This window comes from Oculina patagonica, chromosome 2 (genome assembly GCF_052425735.1).
Source record: "Oculina patagonica isolate OP01 chromosome 2, crgOcupat, whole genome shotgun sequence".
Lineage (NCBI taxonomy): Eukaryota > Metazoa > Cnidaria > Anthozoa > Scleractinia > Oculinidae > Oculina > Oculina patagonica.
The window spans coordinates 36,086,787-36,111,667 of record NC_135759.1 but is presented as its reverse complement, the minus strand read 5'-3'; the positions used below and the strand labels follow the sequence as shown (position 1 = coordinate 36,111,667).

Sequence of the window (24,881 nt, the reverse complement as noted above, 5' to 3'; positions counted from 1 at the left end):
GATCGCAACGATCGCAGACGATCGCAGGCGATCGCAGGCGATCGCAGACGATCGCAAACGATCGCAGATGCGTGTTTCCAAATGATCGCAGATCGCAAAACCTACAATTCTGCGATCGTCTGCGATCCATTGCGATCGTCTGCGATCATATGGAAACCAGCCTTTACAAAGCGAAGCGAAAGGTCGCACACTCGAGCCGTCAGAATGCCGACCCGTGTTCACAAAATGAGCTGTAATTCTCAAAGTTTGCCATTTCTCACTCAAAACGCCTCAAATTCATAGGCTACGATAATCATCCTGAAAATACATACCGAAAAATTGCCCAATGTTACATCCTTTCCCCGTTAAAATGACATTATTTCAGTGGTAAACTTCAACGAACCATCCGTGGCCCGAGCTCTTCTGCATTTAATCATATGCAATTTGGAACAACAAAAGCCACTTTCGAGGGGAGGTGTATGGAATTTTGTTTGTTTACTTCTCATCCCTGAGCTCATGAATATGAGGTCATCATGTGTTGCACGAGACATTCCGTACACCTCCCCTAGAAAGTGGCTTTTGTGGTTCCAAATTGCATATGATTAAATGCAGAAGAGCTCGGGCCACGGATGGTTCGTTGAAGTTTACCACTGAAATAATTCATTTTAACGGGGGAAGGATGTAACATTGGGCAATTTTTCGGTATGTATTTTCAGGATGATTATCGTAGCCTATGAATTTGAGGCGTTTTGGGTGAGAAATGGCAAACTTTGAGAATTACAGCTCATTTTGTGAACACGGGTCGGCATTCTGACGGCTCGAGTGTGCGACCTTTCGCTTCGCTTTGTTAGTTGAGAGCAATTTTAGTATTAGCATATATTATGCTAATTTTCACTCGTAGAACAAAGCTCACATGAATATGTAATAGAAGATAGATAAAACAATAAGCCGTTGATAATTTCAGATCATTTTATTAAGTTTTCAGATCATTTTATTTATTTTCAGTCGTATCTTAAGCTTTGGCTACCTGTGACTGAACTAACAGACCGTGTGACCTTTGTTCATCGTTAGTGTGAGTGTTGTAATTTGAGCGTCACGGCGACCGTTGCGTGACGGCGAAATTATAAGGATTTGTATGGGAATAAACGATTCCTACTGAGGAATTATTTTCTCTGTACAGTAAAGCTACTGACACGTCTTTCTTTATCAATCTGAAACATTATAATTTTGTCAGTGAAAAAGATCAGGATTATCTGCACTATATAGATATAGCTGTATTTTAAAGGAAAAAAAACAGTCCCGTTATTACTAAAACGTAAAAACCCCCGAAGTAAATCCTCTCCTGCATACTTAAGTGGGAATATTTCAAGTAGGATTAACAAGGATTAACAAAGTACGCGATCATTATATCTTGTAATAAACAACTGCTCAAATCTAATTGGCGCAACTTCCAAAAGTTGTGATATCAATCTTGTTTTCTTGAAATTCTCACTGAACACTGCCCATAAAAGAGTATTACAGTACTCTCTGGGCTTGAGGTATCTACAGTTTTGCGGTTAAGCCAGTGGCTCGGTGATGTATCGTTCTAGTGTTCCTTACTACAGTAGCAGGACTGCGGGGTACTCAGCCGGCTCAGGCCGATCAAATGAATACACCCGAAGACCGGATTCGTCAACGCTTTCAAGTTATTCCTCGCATGGTTCGAGTTATTCTTCTCAGCCAAGCTCGACTACTGAGAGCTTAAGTGGCTCAAGTGCGCCTTCAGCAAACTATAGCATCTCTGGTTCAACTCGAGGGCGCGCCACAGCCGCTTCTCAGGAAAGTCCGAGGTAAAGTCTCAATCCATGTTAACCTGAAAACAAGAATTAGTTTTCTTTCCAGTTTTCTTATGTTTCTGAGCCAAATTGAAGATTTCTACCTCTGTAGTTGAAAAATAATCAGTCAAAATCGGCCCGTAAGATGATTTTTTTGGGATGTCCTGTATTTGTTTTAATCTTTCTTGTCTCATAGTAACGCTTTATTCATATTAACCTTTTAAGCTTGTCAGTTAAAAATACTCGAAGATCTTACTCAAGTCTAGGACTCCAGTGACCAAGTGCACACCCTGGTACAAAGCTGATATATTTTTAATCAGGCTTAAATTTGTAAGGCAAAGAAAGTGGTGAATTTAATTGTAATATGTTGGTTTATAGTTATTGGTTTTCATTTTCACACTTGCAATTTCGCGATTCTGGATAGAAAAATCCTCAAGGACGAACAACAAGTTTCATTGACTTGTCTTATAAAGTCTAACATTAACAATAGGAAAGGTTTGATATAAAATCCTAATCATACATACTCAAAGATTATAGCCTAGCTGCTATAAAGAAATGCAGAACTATTTTTTCAAAGAGAAAGGAATGGAAACGGACCGTAAACGTTCCCTCGGGAATAAAGCCGTGTTTTTCATGGCATTATAAAATAAGTAAGAACACGATATAAAATCAATAAAAGGGTAGGGCAGACAGGGAGAGAGAACGGAATTAAAATAGAGGTTAAGTAAAATTACTGAAATTATCGAATATAATTAATCCTGCGATATTGGACATAATGCGTTAGGTGACTGTGAGACGCTGCAATATTACTGGTATAATGTGAAGTTAAAGTTGAAAATTGCAAACGAAAGTGTAAATAATTCTGGAAACGACTGACGCAAAATGTGTAAAGGAAAAAAAAAGAAACTTTGCGTGTCCGTTAACAATACCAAAAGATGAAAAATATTTTGTTTAGCGTTTGAAACACTGCTTTTAAAAGATTAGGTTTTCTCTGCACATAGCAATATCAAGTTAGGAATGGTGTTCTACAAAGCGCACAATACTGTCAGTTACGCAAACCATACTTGCTGAGATAAGATAAATTAATCTGCAGATTTTTGATTAAATTCAAAATTGCAACTACAATAGTTACAGTATATAGATTTTTCAGCTTCTGCCCCGATAAATGTTTTGATAAAACCACGTCCTAGCTCTTTTTGGGAGCAAAAAACAGTATCAGTTGTAGAAGCTACTTTCACCAGAAGTCCATAATCAAATAATTCTTAACGGCTAATTTTAGCCTTATTTTAGCTAATGTTAACAATACTGTTAGTCGGTGGATTATGGATTTCTGCTTTCACCTAGACCACTATTGTTTTGTTTTTCCCAATCAACTTATAATTTGAAAATATTAGTCGTTCAGAATTATTGGACTGGACTATGTTTAACATAGAAACGCCCAACAGAATAAGTTATTCATTGCGCACCTGCGAATCAGAACGAAGAGGGGCCTAAATTAAACTCTTTTTAATAGCACACTGAATAAAATTCACCTATGCCGCGAAATAAAAAAAATAATAAAAAAATAAAAATAAAACCCAGATGTGTTAAATCTGATCAATTTAAAAGGGGCGTGCAATTTAGATTCCCGGCGTAACAGCTCTAACTGTAATAAATCATCTGTAGGGCTTCAGGTTATTCCGGATCAGGGCGAACATCCGACTACAGCAGGTCGACTGAGTCTGCAAGACCAGCTGCTTCTTCATCTGCCTACAGCTCAAGTTATTCTCCCCGAACAAGTGCAGTGACTGAAAGTTCCACCCGTCCAAGTGTGACTTATGGTGCTTCTGGTACAGCGGGCTCTGGAAGCACTTCAACAGAAAGTCCAGGGTACTGTTTTTAACGTAATCTTAACATAAAACAGTGGAACTTTAATTTAACGAATCTCTATATATAGCAAATTCATCGGTATAACGAACGATATTCTTCACTCCAGTAATAGTACAATATATGAAAAAGAACCCCGGTAAATCGAAAACCCGTCATAGCGAACATATTTTGTCTGTCCCTTCGCCCTTCGTTATATCGAGGTTATACTGTTTAAACTTCATGTGGACTGTTGCGACTGTTTGCATCTTTGACTCAATCACAACTTATAAAAATCCATTACAGGGCTTCTGGTTATTCTGGGACAGAGAGGACATCTCGTTCCAGCAGGCCAACGGAATCCTCGAGACCAGCGGTTTGTTCTTCGTATACGTCGAGTTATTCCTCTCAGCCAAGTACAGGGAGTGTAAGTAGTTCTACTCGTCCAAGCGCGAGTTCAACTACGCATGGCGCTTCTGGTGCAACCAGCGCTCGTGATACGTCATTGGCTCAGGGAACACCTAGGTAAGTCCTTCAGCAAACAGGCTGTAAAACCGATATCAGTCTTCACCTGTTCAAAATTAGCACCTGAATATGTATGTTAGATCTTAGAGTGTGCTTGGCAGAGCTCTTGAAAACAAAACCAAAATTCCCGTTTATTCATTCATGATAACGAAACAATGGCTCAAATTGACGCAGCAATCCCCAATTACCACTCTTCTTTTATGCAAAAAGTTACTAGTTTATTCTGACTTAATTTCTTCAGCCTCAACAAATATTTATTCCATGGAATTATTTCATTTTCTACCTGAATTTTACTTGGCCATGGGCTTAGCTTTTTGTGACCAATGTAATCTTTTAAGTGGTGCAGATGACAGACATGACAGAAGTTCAATTGTCTCTTGCACTAGTCAGTATAAAACGAAGTCATTAATGAGGTAATTTTTTGAGCTTACTTTCTTCGACACCGTAATCGCCATACATGCAAAAGGGATGTTGTATGTCCTTTATGAACAAAGTATAAGTTTCACCATGTATTACAGGACCTCGGCTTATACTCTATCAGGACGACCATATGATTATTCCAGGCCGACGGAATCATCGAGACCCACCGGATATTCTTCGTACTCTACGGACTCTTCCCGACCAGTAACGAGTTCAAGGTACTCAACTTCCGCTGCAGGCTCTCGTCTTGTATCGTCGGCTGAAGGAAGTGCAAGGTAACTACGTTTGATTATATACTCGTGATAAAAGCCTGGGGTACTTTTTTTAACTCGGAGGCTCCGCTCCTCTTTCGTTTTTGACAAAAAGTACCCTTTCGTAGACCTTCAATAGATAATGACCTCTTTTTACATACCTACAGTAGGGAATTTAAGCATAGACAGTAGGTTAAGATTTACTGTACTTAATACACATTGATTTCAGCAGAATGTTTGCCCTTCTGATCTAAACTGTAGATTGCTTTTTAACAGAATTGCAAAATTGCTTAGAAGCAATCAGAACTGCACCTGAAGCAAACTCATGTAGCTGGTGGCAATTGGCAAGTACGGTCAAACTTGTATCATTAGCTAATCCCAGTTACACCCAATTAAGCTTGCATCGTAAATTCTGATGGCAGAAATTCAAGTATGGTAGGCCTTTTGCGGCATCGAGCATTTGCCGGCAAAAGGAATTTTCGATCAGATTTGGAGCAGAATAAGCAACAACGTGGCAATTACAAAAATTAAACCAGGTGATTACAATAACAAAATGCCAAATTATAATGCATGAAACAGTCTGAAGTTCATCAGTGATAAAAAAGAAAACACCAATAGATTACTAAATACAATTAACAGTAGGCTCATAAATTATCACAATATTGCGACGAGACGACTTAGAGAGTCACAAAAAGAATCATGGGCTCCCACTAAAATTTCGCTGATGAGGCCGCCGAACAAAAATTCTACCGAACAGAATATGAGAAAATTGGCTATATCTAAGCACATTTTTGAGCAGGAGAGGATCTCTACGGACACTGCAGCAGGCAGAAAGGGCCAATTTAGGAGCAGGATTTATCCGGCCAAGCCGACCACAATCCGTTTGGGTTTTACACCTCAGGATTCGCATAGAATACATTTACTTTGCTTTGATTGGTTATAACCTACATAGATTATTAATTTTTATGAGCATTTCTAAGGTTAAATGAAAGGTAATACACAAACACATATATTTACTGTCAGATACATTTACTGAAAGACGTGTAATAGAAAACATGGGTGACAACAAAACTTGTAAGCGGAGTTTTCTGGACGAATCCATTCAAACCAAGAACTTGTTGCTAACCGACGAAAGGCAACGGTCGGTAGAATATGTAGAGCGTTTTTTTGATGGTCATCACTACAAGAACCCACACTACAAGTCGCAGATTGGCCTGGTTTACATGAAACCGGTAGTCAATTATTCTGTGACCCTTTATTTTTATCCCGAGAAGAACAAGCCTGACAACGCCCGCACGGGAGGTTGCCACCTTAGGCCTCTAAACGACTCCAGGTAAAATTTTTAGTTTTGACCAGTTCTCTACTCGTTCATGTTGTATGACAACATTTTCTGTCAGAAATTGTGTAACAGAAAATTCAGCTCGTCAATGTAACGCTTCATTTAAGTTATGCTAATCTCTTTTCATGTTCGTTCACATTTTTGACATTTGTATAGGGTCTGAGCAAATGGGTTTACCTGACAATACAAAAGTAACTCAAATGTAAAACAGTATATTAACTAGACAAAAAGGTCCAAATTTTAACCGCTAAAAATGATATTTAACTTCCCTGAGAGACCCTTTTTACATTCTAGATTTGTCTTTAGCTTATTGCTTCACCTGAAATAACAATTTTGCGAAAGCTGAAATATAGTTCTGCACAGAAACCGATATGGGCGCATCAAAAAAGAACCACACATAATTGTTACAAATCCATGCCAGATAAAGTCAGGTTGTTTCACTGGAACTGGTGTTTTGACAGTTCTTACTTAATTGTTTTAAAAAAATTAAGCGAAAAATAAAGCTGTTATTGAATGTAGAAACCTGGAGCCCTATTGCTTAACTGACGAAAAGCAATTACCGGTAGAATATGTCGACCTGAGGCTTTGTAAGTTATCTCATGTTTAAGACAGTAAAGTTAACGAAGGTTTTTGGCTACTTTGTTCAGTTAATAATCAATTATGCATAAAAAGTCTTTACTTAATCTTCAGAGGACAGCAACAAGAATGTACAATATAAGACATATAACTGTAATTTTCAGAAAGCCAATTTCAGACAAAGTTGAAGCTAAATTATTATCAGACCTCCAGCCAGTTACAGGTACAGTTGTATACAACTACAACGAAGCACTGCCTTTCCGATATTTTCAGCTGTGAATTCTAATACCGTCAAATCAAATTACTCAGTATAGCTAGAAGCGCCAGACAACTAATTGATATGAACGACATGATATAAACAAAGTTTAATTTGCGCCAGCCCCGCCCCTCCCCCTCCCTTAAAAAGTCGGTTGTATGGTTGCTATAGTTACTGCGTAACCTCTTAACATAATAAAGTACAAAATTTTGGCATTTGAGTACACTTAAAAAGAGGCATAATTCCCTAAACGTCAGACTTTCATAAATCAGCGTTTATTTGTTGCATTCCATGGGACTCTAAGCTTTCATGGGACCAAGGTAAATACACATTACACGTTGCTGAATTCATAAAGTAGACACGGTCGCTCGTTGCTAAAGAAACACAGATTGTAGTTTATAAGTAAAGGTATGTTTATGTATAATTTATCCGTTGATTCTCGACCAGACGATTCGGGGGCAATTTTTGTATCGAGGCTTTCTCCTAATATAAACATTAACACGGATTAAAGGTCTTCAAAATTACCTGTAGATCTGGCATATAGTTCTTAACATGTTTACAGTGAACTTGTCTTTATGCTACTTACCTTCCACTTAATTTCCTAAATTTCCTAAATTATCGCTCTTCTTCTATTTTGTTTGTAGAAATCTCTATAAAAGATTTTTATCAGACAAATATTTGGTCAATTTAAAATGTGTAAGTACAAGATAAACAAGACAATCTACGGATTGTTTTTTCTATTGACATTCGTTGCAAAAGTAGTCAGATAAAGCTTGCATTGCATCCATACAACCCAATCAAAATTATGTAAATCTCTCCCCCAGAAAATGTATTAGATTAATTACAACGAAACAGTATCAGTTTACACGCTGCTTAATTACCGCATCACAGGTACCAGTAGAAACCGCGAATTTTCACGTAACGCCTTATCACGCAAAGTGCGTGGAACATTTCGGCAGGCCTTAAATCTGTTGAAGTGCAGTTAAGCTTCTAAAAAAGAATTTTTTTTTTTCAAATAAAAACGTAAACGAGCAAGTAATGTCTAATGGCCTAACTAAACACCATCACTTAAACGACAGGTTTTAAAAAGATGTTAAATAAGTTGATCCCAGCAATTTGCGAACGACTTCAAACAAAAATATTAAATCATTGATTTTTGTGCGTTGAAGGAGTGAGAGTGTTCAGTAGCTTGAATTCTAGCCTGTGTTTTTTTGTAGTTTTATTTATGAAGTCAACAGCATCTTAACGAAAACACCCACAGCTGGTTAAAATGTATTAAAATATGGCAGGAACCTCCTGTGAAGAAATCCAAAACATTTACAAGACATAAACAGATCGGTATTTTGATGAACTAGCCCAGAAGGGAACGTCTAAATACAAATAACATCGAATTAGTTAAATTACAGCATTTCAATGACGACTTTCTGGCTCGTTCACCGCCAAAAGTCGTCAAGAGAGATAGACGTCTTAAAAGCAACTCCTGTTAGCAACATTTTAGAAGAATATAACAAACTCGACGAGCGACATACCCGAAGGCCCCGGAAAAATCATGCAACGCACGCTATTAACGGAGGACACCAGAAATCCCATTACACTTCGCAGATAGGTTTAATATACCTAAAACCCACCGTGCGTTACTCTACATCAGTTTATTTTCATTCAAACAACGATTTTTATGAAGATCCTCGATCTGCAGAAGACAACAGGTACGACGAAGCAATTGTTTTTCTTGTAAATTTACTTTACCGATTTACTTTTCCCCTTAAAGATGACCGTGAAATTCAACCTTGCGTCCGTTTATCTGACATTTATTTCTGATGATGATGATAATAATACAGTAAAAACAAATTAACTTCTAATTCGGGCAGAGTTGTTTATTAAATATGGCGTTTATCTTGAAACTGATTTACAAGCAAAGTTCGAAAATTTGGCATGTTTTCAAATCAGGAGGGAGTAACAACAACTATCTGAGGGTCTCAATGGGGTGGGGGCTTTTACGGTTAACGGTTAAAATTTCGGCCTCTTTACGGCTAACGGTTAATTTATTTCCATTACGGTTAACAGAAGTTAAAAGTTAATTTTCATTGTTTTTAATAGTTAAAAATCAATTTCCATTATTGAAAAACGTATTTTTGGTCTTTGGACCATTTTTGGGACGATGAAGTGAACTAGTTTGGGTTATTTATAATCACTAACCGATTTTTACGGTTAACACATTTTACGGCTAACGGTTAAAATTTTCCATTTTTTACGCCTAACGGCTAAATTTTTGGCCGTTTTACGGCTAACGGTTAACCCCATTGAGACCCTCCTATCTGTGTTGTTAAAATTCAGCAATGAAAATTTTTTTATTTTTCATGACTGAATTTCTGATTTACTATGATAAAAGTTTGACTTCAGAAATTCAGGAAAGACTGTTAAAGGCTTTCATATCGGGAAATGTTTGAGTAGTTATAAAGAAGGCATCTGTTCTGGTTGCGTTTATCAGAAGAAAATCAATGTGCTACTTGAAGCTCACGGAATTATCGGATTTCAGAAGAAAATTGATTCACTAGTGTTGATTCAGGAAGAAACAGTTTTTCTTGCCATAAAATGATTCCAAAAGCTCTTTCTGCCCCTTAATGATGATGATGATGATGATGATGATAAATTTATGCAGCGCGACTTTCATGAAAATGATCAAGTGCGTTGAGTTTCTGAAATAACGGCGTAACAAAATGAGGTTTTCAAGTTGCCATTCCTCACTACCATAAATTTTGATGTTTTGATCTCTTTATACACACAGGGCTGAGGCTGAACGAGTACGATGTGGGTTGCTTGGCGACGGAGTCGGTGGTCGTGCAAACGTGATATCGGATAAAGAATTCCGGGACAAGAACAAGGCGCTTGCAACGTCAAACCAGCAAAAACATGGTGAGGAAAAAGAGGGAGAAACGTCTGCTTTTACCACAAGAGACCCTGAATAAAGCTATTTTGTGCTAACTCTAGTGATCGTCGGAGACTAAAGCCCTGACCAAACGGCTACTACGCAAGAAGACGCAAGTTTTATACAAAGCTTACGTCCACTTGCGTCTCCGTTTGGCCAAGACTTGTGCACACTTGCATTCACTTTGGTCAAAATCAAATTCGCACTTAACTTTGCGCAATTTTTGCATCGTTTGGCCACCCAACGCAAGTCTGTACGCAAGTTGAACTTACGATTACTTGCGTCACCGTTTGGCCAGAGCTTAAAGACCAATTACCCATGGCGGCGCTCAACCCAATGAAATTGATTTAAAGTATATAACTTTCATGCCAGTCGATCACATTACCTATACCACTTTTAGCCCTTTTGACCGTCACATTTCGTGCTTGGTAAATTTTATCTTTTTTCCTAGCCGAACTGCTTACAACCAAGGACATTGAACTGCACAAGGACGAGAATCGCCGCGCTCACCACACCGACAAATACGAGCATTCTAACTTGATTGTGAGAAGGGGCCAGAGTTTCGACGTCACTTTGACCTTCAACAGAGCTTATGAGGCCTTGAAGGATACAATCATCTTGCAGTTTGTGGTTGGTAAGCGAAAATTCATAATTACATATTCGTTTTCATTGACGTAACTTAAATAAGGTATTATGAAGTCTATGAAGCTTATACATGTGCTTATGAATAGACGTTTTGGAATCATTCGCAGCAAACGAAAAATTAATATTATCCTCCTTGCTGTCTTTGGCGCGTAATATTTCCGGGAGATCTTTTTATCCTAAAACGTCAAGTTGTAACTGCTAAAGCGAGGCAAACTCGGCCGCGATCCTTCTGGTCTGGGCCAGGGGTCGGAACCTCTGGGCTAATCAGAAAGCCCGCCACAAAGGCGACTGAATCTGATTGCCGTTAAAAATTAAACTCGTTCGTTTCACCACAATATCCGGCGCTCGCGCACAACTAAACCGGAACCAGGATGTCCTGGTTCCGGTTTCGGATAAGCCCAGGGCCGTTGAGTTTCCCTATCACTGGTCGAGGGGAACGCCTCTTAGAACTGACGGGATTGAAGCAAGACTCGCTTTTCAACTCATTGATAACTAAAATAATTTTGAAGATATTATCTCACTTTTCAGGTTTCCGACCGCAAGAAAGCAAAGGCTCCATCATCCGGGTACCAGTGAAGCTAACCAAAGAATATGTGTACGGCGCATGGTCAGTAGTATTTGCACAGGTCAACAGTGAAAACGTGCGTCTTCGAGTAACACCGCCAGCGGATGCCGTCGTGGGTAGATACCAGTTTTATGTAGAAACTAAGAGCGACGTGCCTGGTACAGAAAAACAGCCAGAGTTTCGTTATCAGTATCCAGAGGAAATGATTGTCTTGTTTAATCCGTGGTGCAAAGGTTAGTGTACCAATCTGTCGATTAGTAATTGGATTGGATGTGATTGTAAATAATTGTGTAAAAGATGTGTATTGTAAATTTTTTTATCTACAAAACCTTTATAGTAAAATCTACGTTCCACTCTCCTGAAGGAATCCTTCCCCCTGTTAGGGGTGGACAAGGGAGAGTAAGAGCATTTGGTAGCCAGATCTTTTTTACCGGCTTCAGAGGTGGCTCAAGGTTTCCGCTAAACCTAGAAACATGGAACTACTATACCTAACAATTAGCTGCATTATTCAATCATTATTTAGCAAACAATACAGCAAGGATGATACTACGGGAAAAAGTAGATTTTGCGAGACACCAACAGCAAAAATGATAGAGCAGGGTTGCAACGTGGGTAGGTGTTTCGCCCTTATTGGGGCTCATCAGCACGGTGTAGCCAAAATCTAATGATATGCTTGCTTGTTATTTTTGTTACAATGGTCAGAGGACACAGTGTATCTAGACCAGGAAGCCTCGCGCGAAGAATACGTACTCAATGACAGCGGGCGCATTTGGATGGGAACTGCTAAGAAAAACTTTGGAATGCCATGGAACTTCGGCCAGGTGAGACAGAAAGAGTATAATGAAACTGACTACATCTAGTATTCGATTGTAGTATTTTCTATTCTGTGGTAAGCATAAAGCGGCCTTCACACGAGTCGACAAAATAAAGTTGGCAAACTCAAGTTGGTGTGTGTGAACGACACAATAACATTTGGCAAACTGTTGGTGAGAATAGAGTCAAGTTCTATTTTGTCGCCAACACTTAGCCAAATTGTTTGCCGTTGTTGTGCCGTTCACACACCAACTTGAAATTGCCAACACGAGTTGGCCAATAGTTTGTCGTGTGAAGGCCGCTTAAGAGCAGCAAGTATGTTAATGATTTTACAGCAGTTTCGCTTCAGCTTTGACTTTTCATTCGTTTTTCATTGAGTTTTCTCTTTTTATTTCTATTTCTGTATTTTTTTCCAGTTCGAAGATGTATCGTTGAATTCCTGTTTGTGGCTGTTAGAAAGAGCACAGCTTGCTACTGCGGCGCGTGCAAATCCTCTTAGAGTCACACGGTGTATCTCTGCCATGGTAAAGACTTTGTTGTATTGTTATTTATACGATCATAATTAGGGCTATAGGTCAGTGCTTACAATTTTAATGAATAAATTAATGTCGTTTTCAGCCCAAGGAAAATTAAGTGGTAAATAATAAGACAAAAAGCCTTTATTTTCAGTTGCATTGGGGGTATATAAAACTCTTAACGACTGCCACCACGGGAAACACAGAGAGTTTTGTTTCCCCTCGACCCTCAATGTTCGGCTCCGCCGGGGGAACACTGAGGTCTCGGGGAAACAAATCTTACTGTACGTCTTTCCTTGGGGCCAGTCATTAAGCACTTATGATTAAGCCGAAATGGCCGTATACTGACGCAACACCATGTAATACTGATTAGCCATCCTATAGCAGGGACCGACCAAGCACCAATCCCAATGTTAAATTGCATGCCAGACTTGATCCGTGTGTTTTTTAGGCAAACTTTAACGATCAAGATGGCGGAGTTCTGTTCGGTCGCTGGGACGGCAAGTACCCCAGGGATACCACTCCTCCAACAGCATGGTCTGGCAGTGTCACTATCTTGGAGCAATTCTGGCAGAGGAAGAATGTTGTCAAGTTCGCTCAGTGCTGGGTCTTTTCAGGACTTGTTACTACATGTATGTGAAGTTTGGACCTTTACATTGTTATATTATACCAAGTAATTAATTGAAGTCAACCACAACCGTTTTTTACTTACCAGAAAGTATAAACAAAGTAATTAGTATAAACAAACTTTGTCAAGAAATATAAAAACAATGTAGATTTTAAATTGTATTTACAATATAAGTGTCAGCTATTAAACATCGATCCAGTTCATTTTCTAATAAGCAAAATGCAAATGCGGGTGTTTAGCCTGTTTCTCAAACAGTCCAGGTCCCTCGAGTCTCCCGCGCAGTCGTTTTTAGGGGCAATCGTGTTTCACTCCTTCCCAGGAGTGATTCTCAAACGGTCCTGATCGCTCGCGGCCACGTTCTCTCTATCTTTCACCGCGAGCGACCCGATCTTGCGTGCTTGCATGTCCGACCTGATATAAGAACAAAATGACGACTCGGCAAGAGGGCAAAAATTGCTCCAACTGTATACGATGCTAATTAAAACTCGCTGATTTCTGTTTAATTCTGTCGGCAGTGTTGAGGGCGATAGGCATACCCACCAGGTCAGTGACAAACTTTGCCTCTGCGCATGACTCAGATGCCAGCATGACAATAGATTTCCATTTCGACGAAGATGGAAAGCCGCTCAAGGAACTGGATGATTCTATTTGGTGAGAACAACTCTCTGTAAAAAATGTGTTAGTCAATGATTCAAAGTGTTCAAGGGTGGGACCGGAGGTATTTAAGAGAACCCCAGAGCCGGATTGCTAGCTATTGCTAGTAAACTGAAGAAATATACAATTCCATTGTCAGCAGTTTATTCCTTTTTGCGAGATATGGGTATTGAAAATAAAAGAACTGATTCAGAATCTGTCTCTGGATTCTGTTACTGTAAAAGCGCTCTCAAACTTAGCTACAGTATCAAATCGTGTTCCTTTCATGCGGCTCCACTGATCATGCTCAAGAAAGAAAATAAAATGAAGTTGAAGAATTCAAATCCTCAAGTTGTAATTCATTCATACATTAGGAACTTTCACGTGTGGAACGAGTCATGGTTCAAGCGTCCTGATTTGCCAGACGGTCATGATGGATGGCAGGCTCACGATGCCACGCCACAAGAGACTAGCTATGGTAGGAAATAGATAGATAGATAGATAGATAGATAGATAGATAGATAGATAGATAGATAGATAGATAGATAGATAGATAGATAGATAGATAGATAGATAGATAGATAGATAGATAGATAGATAGAAATTCAAAAAAATTATATAATGTTCTTTCATCAAAGTGAATAAAAGTAAAAATTAAAGTACTCGTTCCGAACTTATCCTTTAAACGCGTTCCTTCTTAAAAGATGTTGGTACATGCAGTTACTAAGCTAGTAACCCTTGTGAATATCGTTTCTTTCGTAACGTTAACAATTTAATTTAGAAAACACGTTGCATGCGTAAGAGGAACTGTGCACGAAAGAAGCGTGAAAGCTTGGAGCTCGAGACAAAAAAAAGCAAAGAAAAAGCAGTTGCATTAGGTGGGGAGGGGGGGGGGGGGGGAGAGGGGAACGGTTAACGAACGGAGATGAGTTTCTTGCAGAGAAGCGTGAAAAAGTAGGGGAACGTTTTCGAGTTTGCTTTAAGGTTCTCTTGGAAATTTGGGAGAATGTAATAACATAGAACTGCTTTTAAAAAAATCGCTTTTTGTCGCATATAATAAAGTTCAATTTTATTTATATATCGTGGAAAAATTTCCTGAATTAATCTGTTACCCTCTTAGCTAGGCTAATGTGTACCCAGCAACATGTAGTGCTTCTAAAAACGTGTTTTAATCCTGGACGTATGAATACAATGATTCACTTTTTCTAGGAGTATCTCGCTGCGGTCCTGCGTCAGAATTCCTGAATTAATCTGTTACCCTCTTAGCTAGGCCAATGTGTACCGGCCCGGCAACATGTAGTGCTTCTAAAAATTTGTTTTAGTCCCTGACGTATGAATATAATGATTTACTATGTCTAGGAGTATTTCGCTGTGGACCAGCTTCAGTGAAAGCGGTAAAACAAGGAGAGGTGTATCTACCTTTCGATACAAACTTCGTGTTTGCTGAAGTAAATGGTGACCGTGTGTTTTGGGAAGTGGAAGAGAATGGTGAAATGAATGTGATCAGAGTGGATAAAAAGTGCATTGGGAAGATGATCAGTACCAAAGCTGTTGGCAGCGACCAGAGGGACGACATTACTCACGAGTATAAACATCCTGAAGGTAAACTTCAGAAACTATTATTGTCAGGAGAAAACCCAAGAGTAGTGTTGTTATTATCAAAATCTGGACAAGAATGATAATCCGTAATTGCCTTAGTTTTGCTTTTCTACGCTTTGTGATTGGTCGCCCAATCTACTTGAACTTAACTAATCAGATCCCAAACCAAAACCAATCGCGATTTCAGAAGCACGTTTTTCCGAACTTGGCACTGGTTGCGTGCATTTGACTTGAGTTATCATTGGACACTATGCTGTTCAGTTAGAGCAATTTTCACTTGAGTGTCGAAAGTAATTCGCGTTTGCTTTGGTTTTGCATTTCAGTGCTTAGAGATCGATTTAAAAACACTCGCCATACTTTCTCTACTAATCAGGAGTAAAACCAAACTAACTCGATATTTGCTTGCATGCGTTTTTTTTTTCGCGCTTCACGCCGGCTACATGTATTCGGTTCAAGATTTGATTGGTTCACTGAATTGTCCGCGTTCTTTGTGATTGGCCAGGTCACATTCATGACTTTGATTTTGATTTTATGAGACCAAGAGAAATGAGATTAAAAAATCGCTCTAATTTGATTCGATTGGTCATTATAATTGCTTTTAATTTGACAGTAGATACAGTCGATCTTCTCCGTACGGACACCTCTCTTATACGGCCACCTCTCTATTACGGACAATCTTCGATGTCCCAGCAAAATTGACATATATTTGCTTTAGAAAAAACAACTGTAATACGGACCCTCTGTTATACGGACAACGGACACTAAATGTCGGCCCAAGGGAACAAATTCATAAAAACTTAACCTCTTTATTACGGACACTCCGGTGATTAAGGGATGATATTTTGTGTTCGTAATGCAATTTCCTGTTTGTGGTTACAAAATTAATAACGTAACACTTTATTCATCTTAGACGTTATCGGATTTGTGCTTAGTGTTAGTCTTTTACCTGCAGCATTGCGTTGCAGAACATTTCAAATTACTAAATACTAAATGAAGAAAGCTGAAGTCAAAAGTGACGTCTCTACTAAGGACACTTCGGTGTCCGTATTAGAGAGGTTCGACTGTAAAAGATATAGCTGACCGTCATAGCTCAGTTCTTTAACAAGTCATTAATTTCAACCAACGTTAGGCTCCATCCAAGAACGCCGTGCTGTAGAAATGGCGTACAAATACAGCAGCCGCAAAGATCAAGCCATATATGGACTCCCAACAGAGGACGTGAAGTTCTCTTTTGAACTGCCGGATGACGTGCCTATAGGCAAGGACGTCAGCGTGGCACTGAAGATGAAAAACACCACGTACAAAAGTCGTACAGTCCGGGGTAAGATTACAGGTATGATTGGTTTCTACACGGGAATACCCTGCAAGGATTTGAAGGAGGAAGCATTTGAAGTCACCGTGGAACCAAGGCAAGGTGAGTGGAAATTAGATCATATATCTTTTATAATCCCAGCCTTAAATTATGCTGTTCAATTTCCGCAGTACAGTGAATACTATTTACGGTTGAAACTTCAGATACCGTATTTTCTCGTTTAAACGCCCCCGGCGTTTATTTCAAACTTGGCCCCATAGAGCCGGCGTTTATTTGATTCCAGGAGTTTGTTCAAACCCTATGTTTCTCAGAAATGATTTTTATTCATTATTTTTGACAGCAATATATTTAGACATTAATTTTAAAGCATGTTAAACCTTAAATAATTGTTTAAGGGGTTTATTTTTGAATACAGCTTGGAGACCCGGCGTTTGTTCGGGGTCCGGCGTTTAATCGAGAAAATACGGTATTACCGTTCATTTTTTATGGAAAGTATTAAAGGAACTATGTCACGGGGATTTGGCAGATGTTCGGTCTAAACTGTTCTGAATTAAGTCTTAAGTGGTAGGCAACTTACCCGTGAAAAACATAATCTTTGAACGTTTAACTGAAGATATAACCTTTATTTGGGGATAGAAATCAAACTTCGGCTATAAATATCCATTTTTGAAGGCGCGCGGAAACTATTTGAAAATGTTGGCTAACGTTTTCAAATTGCATCCATTTACATCCGAGCCATCTGCAGCCAAACGCGCTTAGCAATTGTCAATTAAAATGGACCATTATTTTTAAGTTTCCTACGACACAAATATAAGTTTTGGCTCTTCAAAAATCTGTTAAAATCCGTGAAAAAACAATGCGTTATTTTAGAGGGTAAGCGCATTGAGTAATATCTTTTTCGTGTTAAGATCATTATGCCATACATAATCGAGGTGTATGTTCAGAATTCTACTCAACAGCAAATCATTTTGAGACATGTCACCTTATGATCAGGTTTCCATTTCACATTCTTTTGGTATGACATCGGACACGCAAAGGACTGCGCCTCGTTTATCTGTTTTGACCGGATGACGATAGAGAACAGACAATATACTGCAAATAACGAAATAAGGGCGCTAAAATAACACAAAAAGATTGACCGTTCTATGTTTTATTATTAATTGTATTTGTGCATATTATTCCGCTACAGAGAGAAGCTTTGTCCTGGATTTCCCAGCCGCCTTGTATCTTGACAAGTGTGAAGCGGATGGAGGGCTCAAGGTTTATGTCAAGGCAACAGTGAAGGAAAATGACCAGCAGTTCGCTTCGTACGACACGGTAGACTTTCAGAAACCCGACTTGAACATGACGGTATGTTTGATTTGAATTTCCCTAAGAGTAAACGGAATGGTCGGGAAAAGTGCTTCCATGGATCGTGCAAAAACTTAAATAGAAATGTTTTGCGTTCGCTAGAAATTTCGTACTGACTGGTTGAGAAATAATTTGCCCTTGCAAACGGTACTCGAAATTGATACAAAATTATACGGAGAGGTCGGAAATTAATCACAGGTTTACAAGTTTGAAAAGATTTTATATACCTGTCTATTACATTGTGAAAAAAGCCACTTACTTCTTACTTGAACCTTGTTTTTCTAGATTACTCGCGGTGAAGCTAGAGTAGGCAAAGACTTTGAGGTTAAGTTGTCGTTCATAAATCCTTTGCCAGTTAAAATCACAGGAGGACAGTGGTACATTGAGACTTCAGGAGCTAATCCAAAGTCGAAAAAAATTCCCAATAGGTACGTATTAGCTACTGAGCAATCTTTATCCTGTGTACGGGAGCTCCGATCCGCTGGCCATACACTCCCTTGTTTAGCTTGTTAACTTTTATATGTCCTTTATACACGGTACATCTGTATTCGTTGCTACGACAACACAAAAATACACGATTGATTTAAGTCTTGCCATACCATTTTAGAAAACAGTGGTTTTACACATGTTGTTAATCTATGTGGTACCGTTGACCATCTTCACTGTTTTATTGGTCGTTGATACCATCTTAAGAGTCATGCGTTCACACTGTAACGAGAGGAAAAATGATTATTTGGTTTAGTTTTATTTATTGCTTCGCTGGTAAAAACATTGAAAATCCAACGTAGAAATTATTGTTTTGGTTTGTTAGCTGTGAGATCATAATTGTAGATAACTGTTAAACTGTAAATGCAACCTGCAGAAAGTTGTAATCCACCTGCGAGTTTTTGAAAGTAATTAATGTTTCAGAACTATAGCTAGGATTAACTTTAGCCAATCGAGCTTAGAAACGTTTGTTTATGTTCTCAAAAATAGCGTTTTTCGTATGATGTAATCTGTATCGCGTCACTAGCTTGCCCTTAAGTAGAACAGCACTGTAAAATATTCTTTGGTGATCTTTGGTACTGTTCTAGCACCCCAAGATTATTTTAGACAATATTCTGACAGAAAGTTGCGCTGATTTGTTAGCTCCTACAGCAATTTTGGAGCCAATTACAATTACTGTATAAAATCCGCAGAGTATAAATTCACTAGATTTATTTGTTTTTATTTCAGCGCAACTGTCCCAGAAGGAAAAGAAGTTCAGACATCTTTCAAATTGACACCTTACCGCGTGGGACTGTGCCGAGTGTCTGCCACTTTCAGAGCCGACATGCTCAGCGGTGTTCGAGGATCGGGCGGCATGCAAGTTTTGGAATAAATATCACAGCTTTAATGTGTAATTTGTATGATACCAGAACGGCTATATCTGGAAAGTAATACAATGGGATTTCTCAACCTCTTCCCCAGGATGATTGCGTGGTATCGCGGACAATTTTTTGGTGGGTGCCGCGCGGATCACCTAGAAACGAGGTTGAGGATTTCTCAAGTTTGAAAACTCTGGCTAGAGCAGCTTAAGATAGAAATATAAAAGGCCGTTTCAATTTAAAATCAACCAGTTGAATCGCGATTTGCAATCCTGTCGAACACGCGATGCATATTGCCACAAAATTAAATTCTAGCCATATTAAAAACGTAATCGGTTTCTTTAAATGTTCACTTTTTACCAACCACTCGAAGAAGATTCTCCAAGGATGCATCCTTTGAGAGTAGAATTCATGTACACACTAATGGGCCAAGAGCCAAGGAAACTTATGGCGTGGGGAGGGCGATAATTGCAGGCGTATAAAGGAAGGGAGGAGCCCTTCTCCGTTTTCTCAAGAAATTCTCTCTCTCTCCCACTGCATAATACGCCTGCTACGCTGGCTAAGGAAACTTACATTAAATCTCGATTATGAAGTACAACTGCGACTTGGCAGAGGAGGGTGAGAGAGGTGTGGGGATGAAGTAATTTGCTGCAAAAAGGTTTCAACAGCAAACCGCCAGCTACGCAGGCTAGGATCAAAGTTGCGACTCCCTCTCTCCCGCCATTCAAAAATTCCTGGAGCCACCCCTATATCGTTTGTCTATTGTTTAACGTTCGGTCAATTGATCAGTAAGAGTTTGCACTGGCTAATCTTGTTCCCAGATCTCGCGGGTAGACGAGCCGTTCCAAAACTAAATATATTATGATTGCGTGCACGATCTCTAATTTGCATAAAAAAAGCAGACATTGAATTCCCTTGGGGCCGCATCACACGTTCAAATTTTAGCGCTGTGACAGCCATGTTTTGAAACAGCCAATCAAAAAATTGAATTTTCTTTCTTGACCAGATCTCGCCTTCCGGCTTGTCTCCCCGCGAGATCTGGGAACGAGATTATGCACTGGCATGATTATAGCAAATATGGTGTTCAGAAAAAAAATCAGTTTTTTTGATAATGAATTTACTGGTGGTAGGATACTGGGATTCGTTAGTGGCGCATGACGTAATGCCTAGCTTACTAAATGTTTGCTCCTTAGGGATTCAAAGGTATTATCAGCAATTTTTAAAAGCGTAATTTGGTATACTGTGATAATGATTTTTTGGAAAAATTTAATAGTATTACAGGAGAACAATGTTTTTCATCACTTTGTTTATGCTATGCATACTAATGAACTAATAAACTACGAGATTAAGTTGGTTATAATCTTGTCAGGTCTAACAAGAGTAAATGTAGTAGTTGACTGTATGAAAAGGCGGCAAAATTGTGAACGTGCACTTTCAAGCTGAAAGAAGACGCGAAGAAAGCGAGAACGAAGAAAATTATTCCGTAAATATTCTTTCAAATCACAGTATCTCCCTTTCAGCCACGTTTACACCAGTGGATACATAAGAGGCTGTAAAAGCGGTATGGTCGATCTGGCTAATTTCTTGTGTGTTACTTGACTTTCATGTACTTATACTAAACCCACAATCCGCTTGATAAGATCAATTATTTTTTCGAGTTTTAAAAGATTTTTGGTTTACCCGAACATAGTTTATAGAGGGGACTGGGTCTTCTCTACCAACTAAGACCCGAACGAGCGCTCGTATCGACCACTGTCAAGGCTTAAATTTACCACAACTTTCAAGATAAATTAAACAAAAACTAATAACTTCTGTACCAAACAAACACCACAGCCAGTTATATTATGTCTTTTTAGTTTATCACAGCAACTTTCATGAACACCGAGCACGAATCAAGCCAGCAGCAAGATATTAACGAAGCCTCAACCACACACCGTGATGAAACACGCGAAACACGCTTCCATTTTTAAAAACGATTTAATCTCTTTCAATTGAACTCGGTGATGCACTTAGATTGATTTTTCTGTATTTCCGGCGGTTTTAATTTAGGTCTCTATGCGAGGCAAGTTGATGAAACGTCTTGTCCTGACGACAGACGAATTCCTCAAAATGGCGGCAAATATGGAGATCGTCGAAATTTGGCAAGTTGACACAGTCACAAATATTTCATTAAGATGATGCCGCAAGGTTTTTTCCTTTTCTATTCTATCGACATTTCGGCTGCGTTGGTTTAATTGAAATAGACCGCCTCATTTTTTAAAAAATAAAGTTCGAATTCGAGCCGTTTTCGCGTGTTTCATCGAGCTGTATGATAGGTTTGTCGTTAATGTTTTGCTGCTAGCTTGATTCGAGCTCGCTGTTCATCAAAGTTGCCGTGATGAATTTAAATGTCCAAGAGAAAATAAGGGGACTGAGAGGGACACTTCAAGTCTAGGCTTGGGATATGTCAATTTCGCTAAGTTATTGAAAAGACATAATTCAACTGGCTGTGGTGTTTCTTTGTTGCAGAAGTTATTACTTTTTGTTTAATTTTTTTTTTGAAAGTTGTGGTAAATTTAAACTTTGACATTGGTCGTTGCGAGCGCTTGTTCGGGTGAACCGAAAATCCTTCAAAACTCGAAAAAATAAATGACCCGTTCTAGCAGATTGTGGCTTTAGTATAAGTAGTATAAGTACATGAAAGTCTTGCGAAAGCCAGATCGACCAGACCGTTTTTAAAAAGACAGCCTCTTAATGTCGTAGTTCGCGTGTGCTGATACTTTTCAAGGAACGTCGGTGTTGAAATTAAATAAGACATTCTTTTGGTAAAAACGAGGTTCCCTTAAAAAAAGCGAGTGTCCCTATGTCGAGAACTGTCATTTGACATTCAATAAGAAGAACGTTTAGTATTCGTTTGTGTCACGTTAGAGTCACTTTAAGGTGTTGATCACGACGTTTCGACTAGGTTTGTTCCTCTGTGGGTTCACTTTGTTATCAATCGACTGTTGGTCTTTTTGCTTTTTGTGGAGCAGTCGATCATGACTATGTCGTGAGATAAACAATAAACGTTTATCTATCTTTCAAATCCCGATGAACAGTACTGCTTCTGTAGTGACATCACCCATAGATAAAGATGAATACAAGACGTAATTGCCCAAACGTTTTCTTTATTAGATACGTTTTCTGCCGCCTAAACAGCTGATGCGATTACAACTGAACCACTAAAAAAGGCATTTTATGTTTCACCAGTCCTGGAAAGGCTGCTTTTGCGTCTTCCTGCCAAAGGATAAACACATGAAAAATCTTATTTTTTTAGAGAAGAAATTGCAATGATATTAGTTATCCATAGAATATCATAAATATAAAAGATGCAATGGGCTTAAAGGCTATATATAGCTGATTGTATAAGTTCCCGGCTCTGCCTCGAACGTAGGTCAGTTTTGCTTCCAGTTCGTAAAGCCAAATTGTCGCATAGCCTTTCTCCACAACCTTGAGCTTCTACGCGTCCATTTACTGTTTTACCGCATCTTCAGTTGATAATTTTTCAGTCTATAAAAAGTATTTTTTCATGGTATCTTTTTAACTGGGTCCACATAACAGAGTAAAATATTTTCTTCTGTAGATGCGAGAAGCTGCATTAAAGCTATGCAACCTGCTTTTCCAGAAGACAAGGAGCAAAACTATAATAGCTAATTCTACAGTCCGGCGGACGAGCACTATTGCGTCACCTGTTCCATTTAAACCAATCAGAATCGGAGAAAATTTAGTGGTGAACTATAAGGGCTAATAGTGCCCTCCGGCGGACGAACACTATCGCGTCACGTGATTAATTTAAACCAATCAGAATCGGAGAAAATTTAGTGGTGAACTATAAGGGCTGATAGTGCTCTCTGGCGGAAGAACACTATCACGTCACGCGATCAATTTAAACCAATCAGAATCGGAGAAAATTTAGTGGTGAACTATAAGAACTGATAGTGCCTTCCGGCGGACGAACACTATCGCGTCACGTGATTAATTTAAACCAATCAGAATCGGAGAAAATTTAGTGGTGAACTATAATTAAACAATAGCTATAGAGTGTTTCTGTCGAGGAACTATCGGCTGATAGTTGCCCCGCGGAAATTTGATGTTCTTAAAACAAATATTAGCCCTCGAAGCTTTGCTTCTCGGGCTAATATGCTAGTCAGTTTAAGAACATCAAATTTCCAAGGGGCAACTATCAGACCGATAGTTCCGAGACAGAAACACTCTCTTGTCTGGTTTTGTTTCGTTTGTTAAATTTCGGCTTTCAATTGGGTTTTTTATCCTGAAAAGTAAAAATAATTCAAATAAGCTTCGTTTTTGAATGTGCAGAAGAAAATTGGTAAACAATAAAAACGATAAAATATTTCTGTCTCGGAACTATCGGTGCGATAGTTGCCCCTTGGAAATTTGATGCTCTTAAAACTAGCATAGCTCATTTCTTTTTGTCAAATCGCTTCTTAGACATTACCGTACCTGTTTCGACGGAGACTTTCACTGACCAGGAACAGTCCTGATAAAGTAATACAACCTTTTGAACTCTCTCTTGTTACCGTGGTAATGGTCAAACCTCACTTTATATCTCCGTGTACCTCTTGTTACATCGGCCATGATGACCCCAGGGTAGTAACTGTTGTTGTTTGTGTCTGGTGTTAAAGCAGCAATAACCCTCTGACCATTGGCAAGTTCAGATATGGAAGGAATCTTGTCGCGAATTACAGCTTTGGGGTTAGACTTATAGTCGTGGTCAACGTATTCACCGTTATCAAGCCTTATTCTCAAGACAGAGTCCCGAACATTGATGACGAAGCCTCTGAGGTACTGGCCGGCAGACGCAAGAGCAAACACACGCGCTCCAACTGTTCATGAAAACAAAACGTAGGACCGTTTGATGGCCATTTTCAGAACTCCATTTAATGAATAGATACCAGCGAGAGCTAACATTTATTTTAACTAACTAACTAACTAACTAACTAACTGACTGACTGACTAACTGACTGACTGACTGACTGACTGACTGACTGACTGACTGACTGACTGACTGACTGACTGACTGACTGACTGACTGACTGACTGACTGACTGACTTACTTACTTACTTACTTACTTACATGCAAAACCCTCTATTAACCCGAAGTGTTTTTTCCTCTAAGAGGTTTTATTTCTTCTCAATTCAAGAGAGAAACCTTTAGGGAACAGGGTTATTAACTGAGTAAAAGTTACCTGATTGTACAAAGGGAGGATTCGGAAAGAATCGCAATCGAGTAATGTTGTATATTTTCGGCCTCCTGTCGCCATCTATCAGCACCATATACCTCGTTCTTGTCACGGCACCTTGTATTGATATTAAGCCAAGTACAAAGCCAATGTCCCAGTGGGGCGTATGATTTTCTTTCTTGACCAACACGTGCCGTCCTCTAGTCTCCTTCCAAAAAGCGGCTGCGAAGGAGACTAGCGGTCCCCAAGTGTGGCTCCAAAATGTGGGCACCTCATCACGAATAAACATGTGTTTATCCAAGCTGGGGTAGCTGATGCGTTGATA

The 24,881-nt window shown here is 39.1% G+C and overlaps 1 protein-coding gene across 3 annotated transcripts; it reads left to right on the top strand.

Annotated features, from left to right (window-relative positions):
- Positions 1 to 1,526: 1,526 nt before the first annotated feature.
- On the top strand, positions 1,527 to 21,038 carry LOC144644492 (coagulation factor XIII A chain-like). Of its 3 annotated transcripts, XM_078503981.1 has the most exons (17): positions 1,527 to 1,808; positions 3,459 to 3,662; positions 3,987 to 4,163; positions 4,682 to 4,858; positions 9,791 to 9,918; positions 10,383 to 10,565; positions 11,105 to 11,374; positions 11,844 to 11,962; positions 12,371 to 12,478; positions 12,921 to 13,101; positions 13,613 to 13,748; positions 14,105 to 14,208; positions 15,090 to 15,332; positions 16,459 to 16,743; positions 17,831 to 17,991; positions 18,277 to 18,419; positions 19,207 to 21,038. In XM_078503981.1, the coding sequence occupies exons 1-17, from the start codon at positions 1,555 to 1,557 to the stop codon at positions 19,349 to 19,351; spliced, it is 3,018 nt and encodes a 1,005-aa protein (XP_078360107.1). In that variant the 5' UTR covers positions 1,527 to 1,554; the 3' UTR covers positions 19,352 to 21,038. The 3 variants fall into 3 exon arrangements, with proteins under 3 accessions (XP_078360107.1, XP_078360108.1, XP_078360109.1); XM_078503982.1 differs by lacking the exon at positions 3,987 to 4,163 and having other exon boundaries at positions 19,207 to 21,036; XM_078503983.1 differs by lacking the exons at positions 1,527 to 1,808; positions 3,459 to 3,662; positions 3,987 to 4,163; positions 4,682 to 4,858 and adding an exon at positions 8,362 to 8,711 and having other exon boundaries at positions 19,207 to 21,010.
- Positions 21,039 to 24,881: the final 3,843 nt, after the last annotated feature.

Excerpts from the sequence above, each read along its gene's own strand:
- LOC144644492 (XM_078503981.1), top strand. The coding sequence starts at position 1,555 with ATGTATCGTTCTAGTGTTCCTTACTACAGTAGCAGGACTGCGGGGTAC. Across the intron at positions 16,744-17,830 it reads CACCGTGGAACCAAGGCAAG|AGAGAAGCTTTGTCCTGGAT; the intron begins GTGAGTGGAAAT and ends ATTCCGCTACAG. Across the intron at positions 18,420-19,206 it reads TCGAAAAAAATTCCCAATAG|CGCAACTGTCCCAGAAGGAA; the intron begins GTACGTATTAGC and ends TTTTTATTTCAG.